The following is a 19716-nucleotide window of genomic DNA, read 5'->3' as shown; positions in this document are numbered from 1 at the left end:
CTATTACTATGCCTCTCACTGAAAAGTTACATAAATATTCTGCTCTGCCGCTGCTTCAAGCCCATGAAAAGAAGCGCCTGAGGTTGTTGATGTTTATGAGGTGACTCATCAGTGTTTGTCAGCTTGAAGGGTTTTGGCCTATGTTCCAATGTCAAATGTCAAACACATAAATGCTACTTTAAAATTATTTCTTTTTTATTTCATAAGCAGCTGCCTCAAAATGAAGGGAGAGCTTTTGAAAAGTTGTGGAGTTTCATGTCATTTTGTGCTTTGTCAGCAAAACCTGGGACAGGTGGAAGCGGCCTGGGGCCCTGATGACCCCTGCCTGCTGCTTTATCCACAGCCCTTGTTTTGCAAGTATTCTGGCATGCGATCAGGCAGGTTGGGCTTGTTTTCATCCCAAGTTAACATTAGGAAACTTTTCGAGTGTCTTTTCTAGTGTTAATGAACTTTGCAGTGTTCCAACCAGTTTCAAACCTCATCCAGATAATTCACTGGTATCACTAATTATCAGCTGGTTTTGTCCTTTTCACAGTGGTGACACTACTGTTGTTATTTCACAAACATTATTTCGCAAGCTGGATTTATATTTAACCAGTGCTGCTGCTTTGCCATGTATGCTGTCACCCGAGCCCACCACTGCAAGGCCCCAAACGCCGCGTGGGGCCTGAGCCACCGGCCCGGGGCAGCTGCCGCAGGGACGGCCGAGCACGCTCACAGCTCGGCGTTTTGCCAAAGGCAGAGCCCGGTCCCGCTGAGGACCGCTACCCGGGAGCCCACCCGCGGCTGGGAAGGCCTCTGGGTGGCGGGGCGCAGCCCCAGCCCCGTCCCGCGGCCGGTGGACGGGCCGCAGCCCCGCGCGTCTGCGGGCGGCCAGCCGGGAGACCGGGCTGCCCCGCGGCGCGGCGCGCCCCGGCCCGCCTGCTGGGCTGGGCAGGCCGGCTGGCGCCCTTCAGCTGCAGAAGCCGCCCACGGCAACGAAGCAGCCGCCTGGCTGCGGAGGCGCAGGGGACGGGGCCGCCTGTGGCGACGGCCGCTGGCAGTAAGGCGGCAGCGTCGGGCGGAGGGACGCGGCCCCGCCCCCGCCATCAGAGAGGGGAAGTGTCTGCACTGAGGGCAAGCAGCGCGGGCACCTGGCCGCACGGGGCAGGAGCGTCCCTACGGTGGGGTGGGGTGGGGTGGGGTGGGGTGGGGTGGACAAAGCAGGGCGGGGCGGGCAGGGCAGGGCAGGGCAGGGCAGGACGGAACCGCGCCGGAGCGCAGGGCCCCTCCTCCCTCCCCGCCGCCGGAGAGGCGGGTGGCGCATGCGCGGAGCGGCGGCGGGGCGGGATGGTGGCGGCGCGGGCGGGCCGGGGGAGCAGGTCGGTGCGGCGCGAGGGGCGGGAGGCAGGGCGGGGGCCTCCAGCCGCCAAGCACCGGGCAGCCCAGCCCCGAGCGGGCGGGGGGCGGCCGCAGCCGCGCCCCCATGAACGCTTCGGTGTCGCCTAGCAGCGCCCCGAGGTGCCGGGCGCGAGAGGCGGCATCGGGGGCGGTGCGGGCCGGGCCGGGCCGCGGCTTGGGCCGGGCGGGAGGAGGCCGAGGAGGAGGAGGAGGAGGAGGCCGAGGCCAAGGCCGAAGAGGAGGCCGAGGAGGAGGAGGAGGTAGCGGTGTCGCTGATGCGCTGCGCCCTGTGCTTTCCCGCCAGGTGTTCTCCCTCTGGCTTCCTATGTCCTGTGACCAGGAGGATTTCTTCGCAGCGTACCTCAAGATGATGGCAAATATCGTCGTCCTGAACTTGCTCATTTGTATCTCTCTGGTGTTCTGGATCGTGTCCATGACCGCAAGTACGTACTACGGTGAGTCCGCAGGGGCCGGCCTGGCGCGGCCAGGGGCCGGCTGAGCCGCCCGCCCCTCCAGCCCCCGCAGGCTGCGGACAGGGAACTGGGGAGGCGGTTGTGCACAGCCCCTTCCATCCCCGGTAGAGCTGGTAGCCTCAGACCTGACAGTAGCTGATAATGGTTTAGGTGTTAACGGCTGCTGTGCCCTTTGCAGCTCTGCCCAGGGGTCCCGTGAACGTTGGCATCGTTTGGGATTTGTCTCCCTGAAAGAATGCAAATAAGATAAAAATGAAAAAGTGAAAAGTGCGCTGGTAGAGGCCTTTCTGTATTAGGGGAAGTAGTGACAGCAGGGGGAGGAGCACACCAGCCTTCAAGACAGTTTTAGGAACATACATGCAACCTTTGAATAGGGCATGCAAGAAGAATTCTTTGGTCAAGGAACAGAGAAACATGGGAAATGGTGCAAGAAGAGAGGGATGTCTGCACGGAGTCTCTGGAATGGGAGTGTGTGATCAGCTCAGTGTTCTGCTCAGGCAACTCGAGTAAGCCGTGGCTCAGTTGTGTGTATTTGCAGGGGCACTAGTAGTTTCTGGGGTCTATCTTTTTGGTTCTGGGACCATTTTTACAGCAGTGTGCAAAAGCAGCAGTACTCAAGCCTAGAAGAGTTTAACTGCTTTTGCAGGACAGATGAAGACCTGTCTTTAAGACCTTAGCCAATTTCATGCAGAAAGAGCTCTGTTGTCAGTGCAATGTTGCTGCGAGTGTCTGAGGATGCAGTATGAACACCCTCAACTGCCTAGTGTCACCCTGGATCCAGAAGAAGTAGAACAAATAGCCCACCAGTATAAGCTGCCTTCTGCAGCAGCAGTTGAATGTCTCCACGTGGTGTTTTTCAGTGCTTCAGGTTTTAGGATGGGATATTAGTCCTGGTACAGCAATAAATCTGTATTACCTGTACACTTCTACTTTGGCTCATAGAGGGGTGTCAGACACATAGCAGGTATGCAGAAGCAGGCTTCACAACCAGGTTTTGTGTCATTTAGAGCTAGCCAAGTTGGATTTAAACACACAAATTTATTTGTGCGTGTCTGCTCTCTATAGGTATAGTTTTGAGGTTTTCTGCTATTTAGGATATTCTAGCCCTTGCTATCTAATGTGATTGAGCATTGACAGTGTGGAGTAGAGAGCCCTTGGTATCAGGTGAATCAGGATAAGAACTGATACAAAGGAGGAGACTGCAGACAAATCCTCCTTTTTGTAGAGAATTATTGTGGAACAAGAAGGACATAAAACTTCTGTTGTCCGTTTGCCTGAGAATGTGGAAAGACCTTGGCTTGAGGTGAATGAAGTGTATAGTAGGATTGAGCTTAATGAAGTGGGAGAGAGAGCTTAAATAAGTTTAGCCCATAAAACGGTCCTTAACAACAATAAATATAAAAATACTACAAGCATAATTTTATTACTTTACAGTGTGTAGTTCATAGTAATTGCTTAAGCATCAAACAGGGACCAAAATGTTGATAAAATGGGAATGTTGAAGAATCCATAATAGACCAATGAATGTGTACTTAGTTTTAACTGTTTACATGTAGTAGTAATTTAGTACCAATACTTTGTGATCCCGCCCCCCCCCCCCCCCCCCCCCAAAAAAAAAAAAAAATAAATATGCAGAATTCTGTTTGTTAACTCAACCAAAAAGAACCCTATTGTGTTCTGGTACTGCTCACACTCAAGTTAATACCAAAAGCCTTCTTAGTTGGTGATAAGCAATACCAGACTACAGCGCTGGAGTTCTCATATGCAGCCAGTGTACTTGCCTTTTGAATTTTTGAGTCAGCCCTTGACTGCAAGACTCCCTTGCTTGCCTCCCTGTGGCATTGGGGCTTTTCAGTACACAGAAGAGAAGTTTTCGTCTTGGGAATCATTGTACTTGCAATGGCAAGTGTTTTACTGTTCTCTTACACCAGGGAGCCCGCCTATCTGCCAAGTGCTAGGTACTGCTGACACAACACCACAACTTGTTGAAAACCATCATGTTTAGCTTTCCATCAAGAGAAGCTTCTGGGGTTGTGTGAAATCTTTCTTCTATGAGATTGAGACCTACTTTAATGCTAGACTTGTGATGTCTTACATTTGTTTAGTAGATATGATAAATAACTTGTCATGATTTTGTATTTTTTCAGCTTAAAACCTACATTCACTATTAGCTTCACTTTTTAAGTGTGTGGGTATTTTAAACCGAAACTGTTGCTTGAAATCTTGATGAGACAGTTACCAGCTTAAAGGATATTTTTGAGAGCCTTACACCAAGTTCAAAAGAACGGAAAGGGCTGATGTTTTAGAAAGCAGTCACACCATTTTCACCTAGTAGACTGGCTTTCCTGTAATTTTTCTGGTAGTGAAATTCTGTCAGAGTAAGTGGTATAGTTCAGGATATAATCAATAGCTATCTTGCCTCTGGATGTCAGACTTTGAAACTGTAGTATTAAGGATTTCTTCTCAGACTTTTAAATTTCAGTATTCTGTAACATACTTTTGGTGTCTTTTGCAATGAAAATTACATCTTCCAATTTAAAGTCAACATGAGGTGTTAGAATATAAAGGTTGTAAGACTCTTACGGCTAAGGCAGTAATTTACTGAGTCAGTGTAATGATTGAAGTAACATCTTTTAACTGGACAATAATAACTTGTTTAACTATTTTAGTGAGTGTTCTGGAATTTTAGAAGGAAACAAATATGTTTAGGGCATCGATGATGAATTGTCTCCTTAGAATATAAGTTGCTATGGTCACTAGTGCTTTATCAAATGGTGTGGAATTATGACAGCTGAGTGGGATATTGTTTTCCTGTTCTGCAAACTTGTTTTAATTCAGATCATAGTAACTTGAATGTATGAGCAAAAGGAACAAACTGGAAATTCAGGAGAAAGTTTTTTTAGAAGGCACTGTAGATATTTTGATGAGAAACTAACTTGATTAATTTTTTTATTTAGTTAGTTTTGTTTGTAAAAGTAAACGGTTTGTAGTTTTGAAAACCAGGATCTTTTTGCTTGGGAGTTCTTCAGCTGTCTCGGTGGTTTAAGCATTCAAATTTAAAAGTTATTAGTGAAGAATATCATTGAAAGCAGTCCTTGTAAAAAGTTTGGGGTTTGACTAATTTCCAGTTAAATACTTCAAAACATTCTAAATTGGCTTTATTTTCTGTATAACAAGGAGAATTAACAGGTGAGCCATTTCTGTGTAGATGTTAGTACTAGACCTGAAATAATTTCTTTCTCTTCAGCTCCCAAAAAGCAGTATACTTTCCAAATACAGGAGCTTTGCTTATGTACAATTCCTTTCATATGAAAACAAGCAACTTCCTTTCTTGAATCAGTGTAAATTATCACTAATGCTGTGATTAAACTGATTTGTTCACAGACAAGCAGAAGGATAGAATCAGTGCATAAAATAAATAAATAAATATGAACTGCAGGACTTTCTGCTAGTTTTATTAGAAGGCATCAAGTATCACTGTAGCTCAACCATGCATTTACATATATTACAGAATATATAAGTTTTCCAAACCAGGATAAAGAGGATATGGTAGTAATATTAAAGCTATAGAAACACAGCTATTACCCAGTTTATATGCATGCTAATGTCTTCTCTCCACATAGAAATGAAACAACTTCTGAAGTCTTCTGTTAGCCAGGTAGCATCAGCCCTTCTATTAACATAGTGTAAAAATTGATGGTGTAGACAACAGTGACAATATTAGGCACATCCTAGGAATAATTTGGAATACGTAGATGATGAAAAAGGGGATGAAAAAAGTTGCTTCCTTTTCATAGCCAAGAGCTAGCAATCAAGCTAAAGCTTTTGATGAACAAGAGTTACTTTTCCTAAAAACACAGGCATTTTGAGATGGCTTGAAAAACAAGGTAAAGCTTCCAATATATTGTAGTATTTTTTCTTCTATTACAAAGCTAAAAAACATTAGTGATCATGGACAGTGTTGTTCATTCCCTTTGTTGTTGCCATCTTTTCTGAACTTCATCAAAAAAAGAATCATAATAGTAAAAAATTCAGATTTGTTCCTATACTTACCAGATAATTAGTCGTAACAATCTATAAGGCAAACTCTTGCACGAGTTTATTTACTTAAAGTTGCTTTGCAGTCTCTTTAGATGAGAAGAATGCAAATGTTTTGTTAACTGGAATTTTAGTTTGGTGTTTATTCACATTTGAAGCTGAAATCTGTGTACCTTACTGTGGCTGTATGAGTGGCTTGTTTTTTTCTAAAATTTGAGCTTACCTGCTGTATCCAAATCAAGTTTCAGATGGTCTTAACATTTTGAATGTTAATTTGGGGGTTTTATAAATCCCTTTTAGAATGGAAAATATCACCACTTTTATTTCTTATCACAGATGATTTTTTTTTGTAATTTTATTTCATGAGATGTATTTGCTTTTTTCTGTGAAAGCTGAAAAGAAAAATTGAGTAGGTAACTGCAGATATTTTGGTCTTCTGTTCCTATGAATGTTTTTCTTCTGAAGGGTAAAAAGTTTTAATCTCTGTTAAGGTCAAATCTTAAATATATTCATGTATTTATCAGGTACTTTACGACCCATTTCTCCGTGGCGCTGGCTTTTTTCATTCTCGGTTCCACTAGTGATTGCTACGCAGGGTTATAAGAAGAAGAGTCTTGATCATAGTGGTGTATTGGGAGGTATGTTTTCTGAGACTACTAAGTTAAAAGTTCAGTAAACTAAATAAAGGTCTTTTTCATTGTATGTAATATTCTTTTAAGACTTTATTACCTAGTTCTAATAAAAGTATAAATGTAAGCATACGTATCTTGAATTCATACTGTTTTTTTTCTCATGCCTGTTTAAATAGTCATGTCCAATTTTGCTGCTGTTTGTAATAATTTGATTAATACTATAATTAAGGTTTATATAAAGATTCTTTTTCTATATAAAGATTCTTGTTCTACATAAAGATTATTTTAAACTTCAGTATAGTATGCAGTTAGATTGCATATTTTGATTTAACATATAGATGGATTCACATAGAGGTAAAGAAATGGCAGAGACAGCGGTAAAGAGGTAACATAAAACTGAGCCATGTCAGCAGCCTGCCTGCCTGCCGGGTAACCTGTAAAGATAAACTAGAAACCCGGAAAGATAACATGGTTCTCCTTTCTGTAATATGAGCAGTTCTAGGCATTTTTATGGCTTCCCAAAAATAAAAATAAAATTAAATCTGCACTTCACTTCAAACAAGTAACCATTTCAACAAAGTTTTTCTTGACCATGTGAGAAAAGCCCCAATGTAGTGTACAATATGTTTGTTGAAATCTGATGCAGGATTTCTGGGTGAGGTGATTCACCCTTGTCTTGTGGCCTTGTCTGAGCTGATGGTCAATGGAAAGAAACAGGACCTCAAATCCTTTCCTCCCGTGTCACCCGTTTTGCAAGTCTTGTTCTGTGTGTGAGTTAAGGGGAGCATTTTCTAAATTAAAAAAAAAAATATCTTTTCTCTTCTGCCATGTTTTCACTTCATAATATGCGAGTTCTGCTAGCCAGTTTATATTGGCATTTGCTTTAAGTGCAGCCAATTTTCTTTCAGTTGTGAAGAATTGTAATCTCATGTGGGCAGTGAGAATTAGACCTCTGCTGTGAAGGAGACAAAAAAAAAAGTACATCCAGAAGCTCAAATACTGAAGAAAATTACAGAAAGAAGAAGATGGCATAAAAAAACAGAAACAGAAAATTAAGAAGGGAGAAGTAGTATCTATTAAGATGTATGGAGTTATCCAGGTTGTCCTAGGGACCTCGTGGGAGGGATTTGATTCCTAAACTGAAGATAAACTTATTGGTAGAGACACAGACACAGCTGTATGTATGCTTCTTAAACAAATAATTATATTCTTCAGGCAGAGTATTTAAATTTCTATTATATATCCTTTGTTGCGTTTTTTTAAAATAGATCTTTAATTTTGCACAGTATTACTGATTTGTGGCAAGAGAAGGTCTTAAAAATCTCACACTTCAGCAATAGCAGTAAAATCATCAATTTAGCAATAAAATCTAAGAGAAAATGATAAAGATGCCTTTCTTTTTTCAGTCAAGATGTTTGGAATTGTCATACAGGTATTAGGCATTTCAGTATTCTCTTGTTGCATGATTGCCTTAGGTTTATCATGAAGATACTTTTCATATTCAAGAGATTTAAGATACTTAATTGCTGTGCAAAGCAGGCATTATGACATGAAAGAACTTTATATCTTTTTTTTCCATAGGATTGGTGGTTGGATTTATCCTTACAGTTGCAAATTACAGTTTCTTCACTTCTTTGCTTGTATTTTTTGTTACTTCTTCAAAACTTACTAAATGGAAAAAAGATGTGAAGAAGCAAATAGATTCAGAATACAAAGAAGGTAAGCTATAACATTTTCATTCTTTCAGATCCCTTGTGGAAAATAAATACTGCGTAGTCCTGTTGCTTTCAAAGGGTCAGATGAGATGTTATGTCAGGAGTAGGGAACACTGTTGTCATGTCTCCCCTTCACCTGCATCCCTATGAACATTAGCAAGTGACTTTGCTTTTGCTTGTGTTCTATTTAATAAGTTGCTATCTAGTTTCTGTTTTGAAAGTGTGTCTTTGTATATGTGTATTTTGCTTTTGTCTCATGCTGTTGCCTGTCTATTTTGCCTAAAAATGCTAAAATTTAGTTTCTGTCACTTTAGGTGGACAGAGGAATTGGGTGCAAGTATTCTGTAACGGTGGTGTTCCTACTGAGCTGGCCGTCTTATATATGATAGAAAATGGACCAGGTGAAATTCCTATTGACTTTTCAAAGCAATACACAGCATCATGGATGTGCTTATCCCTTTTGGGAGCCTTGGCATGCTCTGCTGGTGATACATGGGCTTCAGAGATTGGTTGTGTGTTGAGTAAAAGCAAGCCAAGACTGATAACAACCTGGGAAAAGGTGCCAGTAGGTAAGGTGTTATCTGTTCTGTGTGTTCTTAATATTTTGCTCATCTGTTTTGAATTATGCATCCAACCTGAAAAGTTAAAAGAAAGACCCAGAAAAACAAGTATCAGAAATCTGGGATTAGAAAATGAGAAAAATCTGGGATTAGCAGGAATGCATTCTCTGAAATGGAATATACTCAGCTGTGTTTCTGTTGCATCTTGTTGGTGAGATGCACCATCCAGGGAGCTAAAATCATTCTTAGTGAAGGCGGTCACTTCTCATTTCTGTCACTATTAAAAGTGTTTGTATTTCCAATAATACAAAGAATATAAGTTACCAGCTGAATTTTTCAGACATTAAAATTCTAATCAGTAGAAGAATACATACGTTCAATACAGACACTACAGAAAAGTCACTTCTAAACCGAATTGCTCGTTTCCTTTTATATCTTACCAAGGGTGGGTAAGGTGAACCTTCTGTCTGTCAAACTTTGTCTCCACAGTGGATGACATTGCTACCTTAAAGCAGTGTGTCTTTTTTGAGTCTTGCTGGCATGTTGATGTGAATTTTAGATCTTGTGGGATGGAATGTAAATGCATGGGCATCTTTTTCTTGTGTCTTTATAAGCATTCTTCAGATTTTTATTCAGTGAGCTGTCAAACATCTTCCTGTCTGTGGATATTGTTATTTCTTTTAGAAGTGTTGGTGAAATGTGTCTTGGTATGTACTTCTTCTGAAAGAGGCATTGCTTTAATAACGTGCACATCTCAAGCTCTGTATTTTTTGGAGCAACTCTCTTTTTCTTATCCTGCCTCCCATACCTTACAGCAGACAAATACCAGGTGATATTGAGAGATGTGCTATCTGGTTTTATTACATTTAATGCTAGTGAATATTTCTAGATAACTGGCCTTAGAGACAGAAAAAGTAGTAGTAATAGGCTGTAACAGTACAGGTTAAGCTTTTCAGCAGCGTAATGGGAATTGTAAATAAAAGCTGTGGTAGCAGAGCCTTGTGGATATAAGGGGGAAAGATCACTATGAACACAGGTTTGATTTCCTATAAACCATTTGAACAAATACAAGTCTTTATGAAAAAGTTTGTCAATCAGCTTGGTTTTGTTTGATTTAGGTACTAACGGAGCAATTACTTTAGTGGGCCTGATCTCAAGTTTGATTGGGGGCATGGCAGTAGGTATAGCCTACTTTATAACACAACTCGTTTTTGTGACTGATCTGGAAATATCTGCTCCGCAATGGCCCATTATTGTGTTTGGTGCAGCAGCTGGCTTACTGGGATCACTTGTTGATTCATATTTGGGAGCTACAATGCAATACAGCGGTAAGATTTTTCTCTTCGCCCCCTTCTCCTAATGTAACCTAAAAATGGACTTGAATTTCAAGAAAGGCTGAGGACATGATTTCTAAATGGAAAAAATACAGAAATAGCAACACAAAGGACAAAGGGAGCCAAAGTGATGGACATGATAATGAAAACAAGAGCAGGGGCAGTTGGTCCTTTTCCATGTTTTGGTTTGTTTATCTTGTGTTACTGTCTAATTGATGACTGAAAGAGACTGGAGATCTTCCAACATGTTACCTTGGAAGACGCAATTGCTGCCCTCTCCTTTTCCATATATCTAATTAAGGTAACATTTTACAAGAGAAAACGTCAGCTTAATTTTATCCATTTACTTAGATTAAATTGATACTGCAGAAGTCCATTTCTGACTCTGAAGATTTAGCAATAGTCTCAGCTTTAAGAATTAAATAAGAAAAGCTCCAGGAAAATGTGTACAGTATTTTGGGTAGGCTTTGTTCTTTTGCTCTGTTCCTTGTGGTTCTAGGAAAAGTCCAAAATATAATGGAGCGTTTAACCGTTTGAGAAATTTTTAGATGTGTCTGTACTAAAGAGGAAACACTTAAGCACTCAGACTATGTTTCGTGCTCCTAATGAGGCAGATGCATTAAGAGAATGTGGTAAAGCTAGCTAATGTGTGCCTGCGTTGATCAGCATCTGTTTCTTCTTTAGTTCAGATATTTTTCCATGCTGAGCAACTTACTTTGCTAGTTGCAGCAGGGACAGTATGCAAGTCCCACGGTTTCTTTTACAAATTCATAAGCACTGCTGTAGTATGTATACTACATACAAATATGGGCTATGGCATATATATGCTGATACAGATGAAATAGTGCTGCTCGTGTGGTGCACCCTGTTAGGTTTTGTGTCCCTCCTTACTTTAGCCCACTTCTCCAATCCCTATTTAAGATGGTCACATAAGAAATACTCCAATCTCTCTACAGTATCTTGAAAAACAATAAATAAACGTGGCAGTAGTAATAAAGAATTGTCTTTTTTTGAAAACTTTATGCTACCACTGCTAATCCCTTCTGTCAGTGTTTTTCCTGTTGGTAGGCTTCCTAGACTTAGTTTACGTAATAGTCTGTGATACCCACTGTTTTTAATAGAACATCTTTCCCTGCCCACACATTTACTATGTAAAACTTTGTCTGAGTAGTTGCACAGAATTAGATTCAAATTTTCCCATGTTATTAGTCTGAAGCTGTACCTATTCCATAAATAACAAAGCTAATGGAAGGACTTACTGTTACCTTTCCTACTTGTTTATGCTTTGAATCTATGATTTATGTGCATTTGAGTATATATTTATAAAAAATTATTCCCAGTTTTTCTTTCAAGAAATCTTAAAACTTCCTAAAACATAGCCAGTGTTAAGAAGTTAAACTGTCAGGCTTTGAAGTTTGATTTATTTTTTTTTTTTCCTGTAGTTCTTTTGCATTATCCAGAGCTATGTTTAAATGAATGATTCAAAGGTAACAGTAATACCAGCACTATACCTGTCAAACAAGTTTGTGGTGTGGGGTTTTTTAAAGTTTTGCCTGAAGTGCTGCAGACTTTCTTATAATAAATCAGCAGGTCAAAAGGAAATTTCCATGTTCTAGGTATTAGCAGATATTCAAATCTACAGAGAAAAATAGCATTAATATAAAATATACTGATTTGTTCTGGAATGTTTCTTCATGTCAACCTTAAATGTGTGCACATATATGTACCCAGTTATACTTTGCTACAGTGTGAGTTGGCATTAAAATCAAATGTGCTAGAATTTTATGCTTTTATCAGCATATAAAATAATGCAGCTGGACAAAACATAGGATAACTGTGTGTGTACAATACCAGCTAATGAAACACAATACTAGAGTACTGATAAAACAGGTAGAGCAAGAAATGGCTTAAGTACTAGGACAAAAATCCAGCTGCTGGTAGTATAAAACTGCTGTGTGAATAGGTATGATAAATTCAGCCTCTGTAAGGAACTTGTTTTCTGTCAGATCAAGTAAAAATTTTATTTCCATAATTTTCCTTTGAAAACAAATCTTGACAGGAAATATGTGTTGCTAATCAGTTGTTTCGGTTCTGTTCAAAACAGCATTCTTTGCCTTGGAGTGGCTCTTGGAACCACTTTCTCATCTTCTGATTTAGGTTCTTTCATTCCTGCATAAAGAGAGAAGTAGACCTGACAAAAGTGTAACTTTTCAAGAGAAGTAACTTCTAACATAAAATATTCCATTGATAGCGCATTCTTTGAAGCTACCAGGTTAAACTAACTGTAACTTAGTTTAGTCTGTTGGCCTCTCTTCTTACAGAGGTTTCACACCATAATGGTAAACTAAATTTAGGAAGTTGCATGCGCTTGGTTACGGTTTGTTTGGCTTTGTAAAATTAATTTTTTCTCTTTTCCCAGGTTTCGACCAGAATATTGGCATGGTTGTCAACCACCCAACAAAAGACTCTAAACACATATCTGGCAAACCTATATTAGACAACAATGCAGTAAATCTTTTTTCTTCTATAATCATTGCTTTGGTGCTTCCAGGCATGGCATGGTGTTTCTGGCCCAGGGGCTGAAATAGTTTGTTTTCTGCATGTGATTCGTTTATGTTCAGTCTTACTCAAAGACAGAAGAGTTCTCTTCGAACTCTTTTGAAGAGAGAGATCTGAAATTTTCAGAAAGTGAAAGAACTTTCTATCTCAACTTACTAAGGCTGTAAGCTTCATGTGGCACTTGGCATGTCTCAGTGCAAGGAAGGCATTTTGTCAATATGCTCTTGCCGCTCTTCAGATGGATGTAGATCATTGCCAAGTGAGGTGAAGCACTTCATTTATCCTCATGGAGCTGAAGCACTGGCATCTATGTTCTCTCCAGTCCCCTGCAGCTGGAAGGGCAAGAACCCGGAAATAGAAGTCTGATCTACATCAGTCGGCGTGATGGAGCAGTGTGGCTATTATCCAGGCTAGACACAAAGTACACTGCAACTTTGTGTAGGCAATGGTAGCACTGGTGAAATGGGTGAATTCTGGTTATTTCCCATAATCTACAGTACGTAAGGGTTTATGGGATTTTTTTTGTTTGGTTGGTTGGGTTTTTTTGTGAGGGGGGGCAAACAGAGAAGTAAGCCTTATTGCCTATTCTGTATCCTGATACTATCTCCACTTCCTTGAGAACAGGGTTCGTAAAAGTGGTGCCACTGCATAATGTTTGAAGCAAAAGATTAAAACTCGCTACTTCTTCCAGTAAGAATAATAAATTTCTCTGTGCTTTCTTAACATCTTTATTTCAATACTAATGATACTTACGAAGATTGTCAGTACTGTGGTACTCATTAAATTATCTAAAGTTAAAGTTTACAGTTATGAATTCACATTCATCTCTTTAGAAATAGAACATTTTTTCCATAAGCACACAATTGTTCCGTAACGCTTAGCGTTCTGACCAAGCTGTAGTCTTTGGTTCCTTCTCAGCAGTGGAAGTGTTTCCCATTTTGTTTGGGGTTGCTATTCACAGATGATGGCCTCAGCCAAACAAGCTACAGAGGTTATCCTCACAGTGAATGGGGAAAGTCTTACTTATTCCCATTTTGAAGTGGTTTATTTAATTTTTGGTGCTCAGGCTCCTACGTTAGGTGATTCCATCTTCCATTATTAATTTATGAAAGAGGTGTAAGTAATATAGCCAGCACAGATTGTACTTAAACTTTAGAGGTACCTTCACAATAACCTGTCACTGTCGACATTCAGAAGCTAGAGCCCATACTGTTAACTTTTAACAAGCTTTTCATCTTTAAAGATAGGTGAGTATTTTATATTAAACATCTGATTTTTTTATGAATGTCTGGTGTATGTGGCTGTCTTAATTCACTTGAATTGTGTGTTTTGTCACCTTTTATGGCAATGGTCAAAAATTTTAACACCTTCTGTGTTGAGTTTACTCTTGAAATGTAGCCTATATAATCTGGAATTTATCACTGGCAACAGTTCAGTGTATTATCCAATTATAAAGATGAGATTTCAAACTAGTAAAAGCTTTCTGAAAAGAACTGTTTGTGTAGCAGCTGTATGTCTGTTCCTGTGGAAAGGCACAAGATATTACGAAAGGAATATATGTACTTGAACTGTAACAATAAACACGTGAGATTTATACGCATTGTTTGGATTTATGCTGCTTCTAAATAAACCCTGTATTAGTTGTCTTTACATATTTTATTAATACTGTTGTGATTTCTACAATTAAGAAAGACACAGTTTTTGTAAAATAGTTTAAACGCCTTATTTTTGTATTATACTTTGTTTCAGAAAACAATATACCTTAAACACTGAAGTGGACAGGGTCAGCTTTTTCCTGTTGAATATGGGTCTCATTTGAAAGAACAGCTTGCCATAGTGAGAGGACATCTACCATTTTAAACTCATAGCAGCATGAAATGCTTTGATCTGCTATCATATGAATGAATGTGATCTGAATGAGCTCTTGCAGGTAGGACCTTCAGAGGCAATTATTCAGAACTTCTTATTTGTCATGTCTTAGTGATGACACTGAGTTGGTTTTGAAATTCCCACTCACAAATCTCCAGTATTTAGAAAGGTCTGAGCACTCTTGAACTCTTAAAAAAGGACAGTGTTAAGTCTGGGTGTATTATATTGAGCGAAGTATAGCTTATACAAATATTGTTACATTTAACTAGTAGCTGTACAACTGGTAGCTGGGGCGGAGCAGGGGAAGCAGAGGATAACAGGGAAGAAGTTACAGAATATAACAAACTGCCTGTAAGTGGTGTGTGTCACTAAGCAGTTCCTCCTCAGGAAGGAGCAGACAGCAATACTACCCGTCTGCTTGGACCGGCACTACTTGGAGAGACAGAAAATGCAGGAAGTAAAAAGGAAAGATAAAAAAAGTCGAGGAGGTAAGAGAAAACGAAGGAAATCTGATAGATTTGAAGGTGCGAATTAAGTCACTGCAGTAAGCAAGTTTACTTCCATTCTTTAAACACTCGAATATTTATTTTGCTTCAGAGCCACCGGTACCCTTATTATATAACTCAGCGATTTTTCTTTCATATTGAAGCAGCAGCAGTATTCCCACAGCACCAAGAGGATACACTCAGTATTTTTCATAATTGAAGAGGTTACAATTGTGAAGCATTGGTCCTCATTCTTGGTCTGATTTCTAGGTGCATTAGAAGTTCAAGTAAGAGTATGATGATGACGTCATTGCATATGGGAAGTCTTTAGAAAGGTTTCACTTAGGCTTGGTGTCTTGATCCTGAGTGGTGAAGTACACGGGTATCAGTGTCTCCAATATTCAGCTATTTTTTATATTTCTATTCTGTTGTTAGAGCTATAGGTTGTCTTGGGTCTGTGCACGCTGCTGCTGAGGGGTCTATCATGGGAGATGTAAACCACAGTTCCCTGGGACAACAGAATAAAGTAGGTGATATATCCCCTTTGGTTTTTTATGCTCTCTTGGGTATTAAGGACTACCTGACATTCAGAAGATTACTTTTTCCTGATAATAAAGGGCTGAAAAATCTTGAAATACTGTTGGAATTTTACAGAACCTGATTTGGGCACTGGATAAATGTGGCAATAGATTGGTACATTAAAATCAGTTTCAGACATCTCAGATGTGTAAGTAGGATTTATTTCCCCTGTGTTTCTCCCAACAGTGCTCTAGTCCCCACTCAGCATTTTTTAACATTTCATTATCCAGCATTTTAAATTGCAGTAAGTCCCTCTTCTCTGAGCAGGAGTTAACCTGTTTTACAGAAAGTTTATTCACTTAAAGCTTTGTAGGTACAATCTCTGCTCCTGGCTATTGCCATAACTGGATAATAACTTTCAATTTAAATACTGCTGCTGTTAGGGGGTGGGGTACAGCTCTCACAATTATGGGCTGCTTGTAATGCGTCAATCGGAGCAGGTATGTGAATTCACTCTGACTATACAGATCCCTGCAGTTCTCCCAAGCCTGCAGCAACCTTCAGTAAATATTAATACAAGTCCCAAATGTGAAATACGGGAACATGGAAATAAACCCGCCGGGCAAATGGCAGCTTGTACTTGGATACTCCTGAGTCTGTAAAACTTGAGTCCAAGTAAAGAAATTCCACCAGGAAAGCATTTATTCAGTAGCTTTTCCACAACTGTAATCCTCTGGGAGAAAATGGATCAATTTTAGTATCTTGCCATTGCAACCACCAACTAAATCATAGAACAGCCCAGGTTGGAAACGACCCTGACATATCATCAGGTCCAAACCTTTGTGAGAAAGGAGCCTAGAGAAGATTATCTAGCACCTGTCCAGTTGCATCCTGGAAACCTCTCGTGATGTAGACTCTTATCACATCCCTAAATGTCAGTTTTGCTTGAAACACATTAAAGTGGATGCACAGGAAAGCAGAAGACCACCATTATGTGAGTTCAGACCAGGAAGCCTTGCACCTGACTGACTGGTAATATAATGTAATAAAGCAGCAGCAAGTGCTGGTTCCTAACCCAGGTGGTTGACTGACGAAAAGAAGACTAGGTTTAGCTGAAATGTAAAGAACCAGTCTGTTGAGGGAAGGAGTTTTGGACACGGGAATACCATCAATATGGAAACAACAGCCAGTTTGAGGGGAGCTACCTGGCTGGATTTGCAGAGCTGCCTGTGAAGCCCTGTATAACTTGTTTGCACCTCTCTGGCCTGGTGGCTGCTTCTTTGTGTCTTTGTTCAAACAAGCAGAAAGCAGAATTAAACACTGCAATGGGGTCACCATGCAGATTGGTCTTTGGGGGTTCAAATCCATGCCACTAGCAAGGATGACAGTGGTTTCAAAAAATATGAATGCATTCTGCAATTAGAGGAAACGTCAGTAGAAAGCACTAAGAAAAGTCTTGTGGTACTCATTTGTTGATATCCATTCAGTAACTACTTTTGTAAAGATTTTGCAACTGCAGTCCTAGCTGCAAACTTATGAATGTAGAAGGACATTGTAAAAAAATCATGTTGGCCCTAGGAAATGGCATCATGCACATAATGCAGAAGTAAACACCTGTGCACAAACCTCTTGTTGCAAAGGCCAAGCTCTGCACCTCAGCCTTGTGGTTCTGCAACTGGAGAATACAGTGGTTTTAATTATCTCCTTCAATTAACCCAGTTACAGGCTTCATACAATCTCTTGGGTTCCCAACATGTTTGTTTGGATAAATGCATCGATTAACCTCTGCCCTTACAACCCAGCACAGCTATACATTTGTAAAAGCATTAAAATCCCCATGAAACAGCCCAGATCACCACTTCTTATGAATACTTGGCTGGTGTCAATCATGGGGGCAACAGTAGTGACCGCACTCTTGTTTCTTGCTGAAGGGCTCTTGCAGCAGTGACTTCCACAGAGATCAGCCCAGTACTAGAAAAGCAATGGCTTCTCTCATACCAATTGTTTTGTTACCACTAGTTGTTATCCTGATGTTTCGTTATTCCATCTGTTGACTTCCTAAGTCCTGAAATCATTCCACTGTTGAAAGCTGCTGCAATCAAATGCTCCCCCAAAGCAACAGTACTTTCAGTCTGCCTTAAACTGCTAAATGCCTCTGATTAAGGTCCTCCCAGTATACGTGCATATCTCATTGCATTAAGTGTCTCGTCCTAATATAACTTAAAATGAAAAAGTGAAAGGAGCTGATTCATGATGCATTGGGGTAAGAAGCATGAGTGTAATTCACCTCTGGAATTCTGGAATCCCTATGTCTTCTGGTAGGTGCCATAAGAAAATAAAGACAAGGGTGTCAGCATCTGACATTGCACTCAGTGGTGTCTGCCCAAAAGGCTCTATAGTTGATTTATCCCGTGCGAAGCTGTGCCAGAAAAAAAACAAAACAACAAAACACCAACCAAACCCTAAAAGTTCCCAAAGCCATTATTACAAGACAAAATAGAAGCATAAGTTAATTTATTTTAGAGTTTGAAGTCAAATTAACAAAAATGTCCTCACACTAGTTGCCTGTAGATTTGTAAGTAATACACCACTTAGATTCACATGGGTTTGGTTTAGAGTGGATTAATATATACTTCACTTGAGTTCAGAATTCACCTGAAATAAGGTTGTAATCTAGATGTTAAGCTTAGATGCCTTTCCTTTTCCTATTTTATCTCTAATGAAGCCAGGTTTTTACTATATATTTTGGGCTTTTTTGACAATGAAAAACTTCTAGTCATCTGTCTTCACTTGCTGTTCTATGTGAGAAAGTATTTTTGTTCTTAAGATATAAAAAAATCAAGAGGACAGAGGCAATGATAAACCCATGTGTAGTTTTGAAACCGCCTTGCGTGGTTCTTCCCTGCCAATGTTTTTGTACTGGAATGCAAGCTCTAGCTCGATTACAACATGCTCCACTTTATAGACTTGTACTCTTAAAGTGTACTTAGGCGAACTGTTCTCCTGCCTCCAGCCCTCCATGCAATCCCAGGAATGCAGGCCCCGTGCACTGCATGGCTTGTGTGAGCTTGTAATCCATTTTTAGAAGGAGAATAAAGTCCTAATTCACAAAATACATAAGGGCTTGATTTAAATATTCTCCAACCCAAAATGTTCTCCAGCCTCATCTAGTGACTTTTGCCACAAATTTCTTGTTGTTAGAGAATGTCAGTATTTTCATAGCCAAGAGATTACATTTCACTCCTGCTGTTTGGCACATTTGAAGTGAAAGAGATGTTCTATGTCATATTTTTCCCCTGAATTATTGGTTATTTTCATTTTAACAGACCAGTGTTGCTACCCTCTGTTTTCTTGAGATTTTTGAGAATACTGCTTTTACTGAAAGAAGTAAACATTGCACGTTATCACTTAACAAGCTAAAACCTGCTGCTGCCAAACCATTTTCTGCCTTAAGAGAAAAGCAAGGGCTTAAGAATTTTGTAAGTAAATAGCCAAACTGAAAAGAAGAAATTATTTAATGCAACATCTTATTTCACATTAAGGAACACAAATGAGCATATCATTTAATGGCAGCCTGAATTCCAGCAGGCACATGTTAATGTTGATATTCAGCATTTAAGAATTGTTCTGAAGAATGAAACATGTTAACATTTAGCTGTTGCTGACATTTGTACATACTGTGACAGCAAAACCCTAATTTTCAAAAATTAAAACTGTCAGGAGTGTTCTCTTTGAGAACTAGCCATTTGCTGAAGTTAAAATTCAGCTTTTTTAAACACTTTTTTTTTATAACTTATTTTTTAAGAAAGGAATAGGACATTTTACATTAGTGATTTTCTTCACATCATTACCAGGATAACATTTTTTTCAAAGGTTACTCATACTCTTTGTCCAAACATCAAACATTAAAAATTCAATCCCAAAAGAAGTTTTAAAAATTTAGATGGAGTTAAAGTTATTGAAAATTACTGTTAAATCTGTGATACCGCTTAAATAACCTTAAATAATGTCTTTATGCACTTGCTTACAGCAGCTCTACTTTGGTATTTAAGCTAGAAGGTAAGAGGAAAACGATTGTGATAGTGATGTATAGGTATCAGTCTATGCCCACGTATGTCTTCACGGAATTTGCAAGTCCAAAAATAATGCCTG

The 19716-nt window shown here is 39.8% G+C and overlaps 1 protein-coding gene across 3 annotated transcripts; it reads left to right on the top strand.

The window, feature by feature from the left end:
* Window positions 1-1246: 1246 nt before the first annotated feature.
* On the top strand, window positions 1247-14341 carry TMEM19 (transmembrane protein 19). Of its 3 annotated transcripts, none has more exons than XM_056338971.1 (7): window positions 1247-1361; window positions 1685-1835; window positions 6416-6529; window positions 8105-8242; window positions 8553-8807; window positions 9917-10126; window positions 12552-14341. In XM_056338971.1, exons 1-7 carry the CDS (start codon window positions 1305-1307, stop codon window positions 12713-12715), a joined length of 1089 nt encoding a protein of 362 aa, XP_056194946.1. In that variant the 5' UTR covers window positions 1247-1304; the 3' UTR covers window positions 12716-14341. The 3 variants fall into 3 exon arrangements, with proteins under 3 accessions (XP_056194946.1, XP_056194945.1, XP_056194947.1); XM_056338972.1 differs by lacking the exon at window positions 1247-1361 and adding an exon at window positions 1484-1500; XM_056338970.1 differs by lacking the exon at window positions 1247-1361 and having other exon boundaries at window positions 1375-1835.
* The last annotated feature ends 5375 nt before the right edge of the window (window positions 14342-19716 follow it).

This window comes from Falco biarmicus, chromosome 5 (assembly GCF_023638135.1).
Source record: "Falco biarmicus isolate bFalBia1 chromosome 5, bFalBia1.pri, whole genome shotgun sequence".
Taxonomy (NCBI): domain Eukaryota; kingdom Metazoa; phylum Chordata; class Aves; order Falconiformes; family Falconidae; genus Falco; species Falco biarmicus.
Note: the sequence above shows the minus strand (reverse complement) of the source record. Positions and strands in the feature narration are given on the sequence as shown.

Bases quoted from the DNA above. Each gene is read 5' to 3' on its own strand.
- TMEM19 (XM_056338970.1), top strand. From the start codon at position 1,466: ATGAACGCTTCGGTGTCGCCTAGCAGCGCCCCGAGGTGCCGGGCGCGA. The intron at 1,836-6,415 runs GTGAGTCCGCAG...TGTATTTATCAG, and splicing joins GACCGCAAGTACGTACTACG to GTACTTTACGACCCATTTCT. The intron at 6,530-8,104 runs GTATGTTTTCTG...TTTTTTCCATAG, and splicing joins TCATAGTGGTGTATTGGGAG to GATTGGTGGTTGGATTTATC.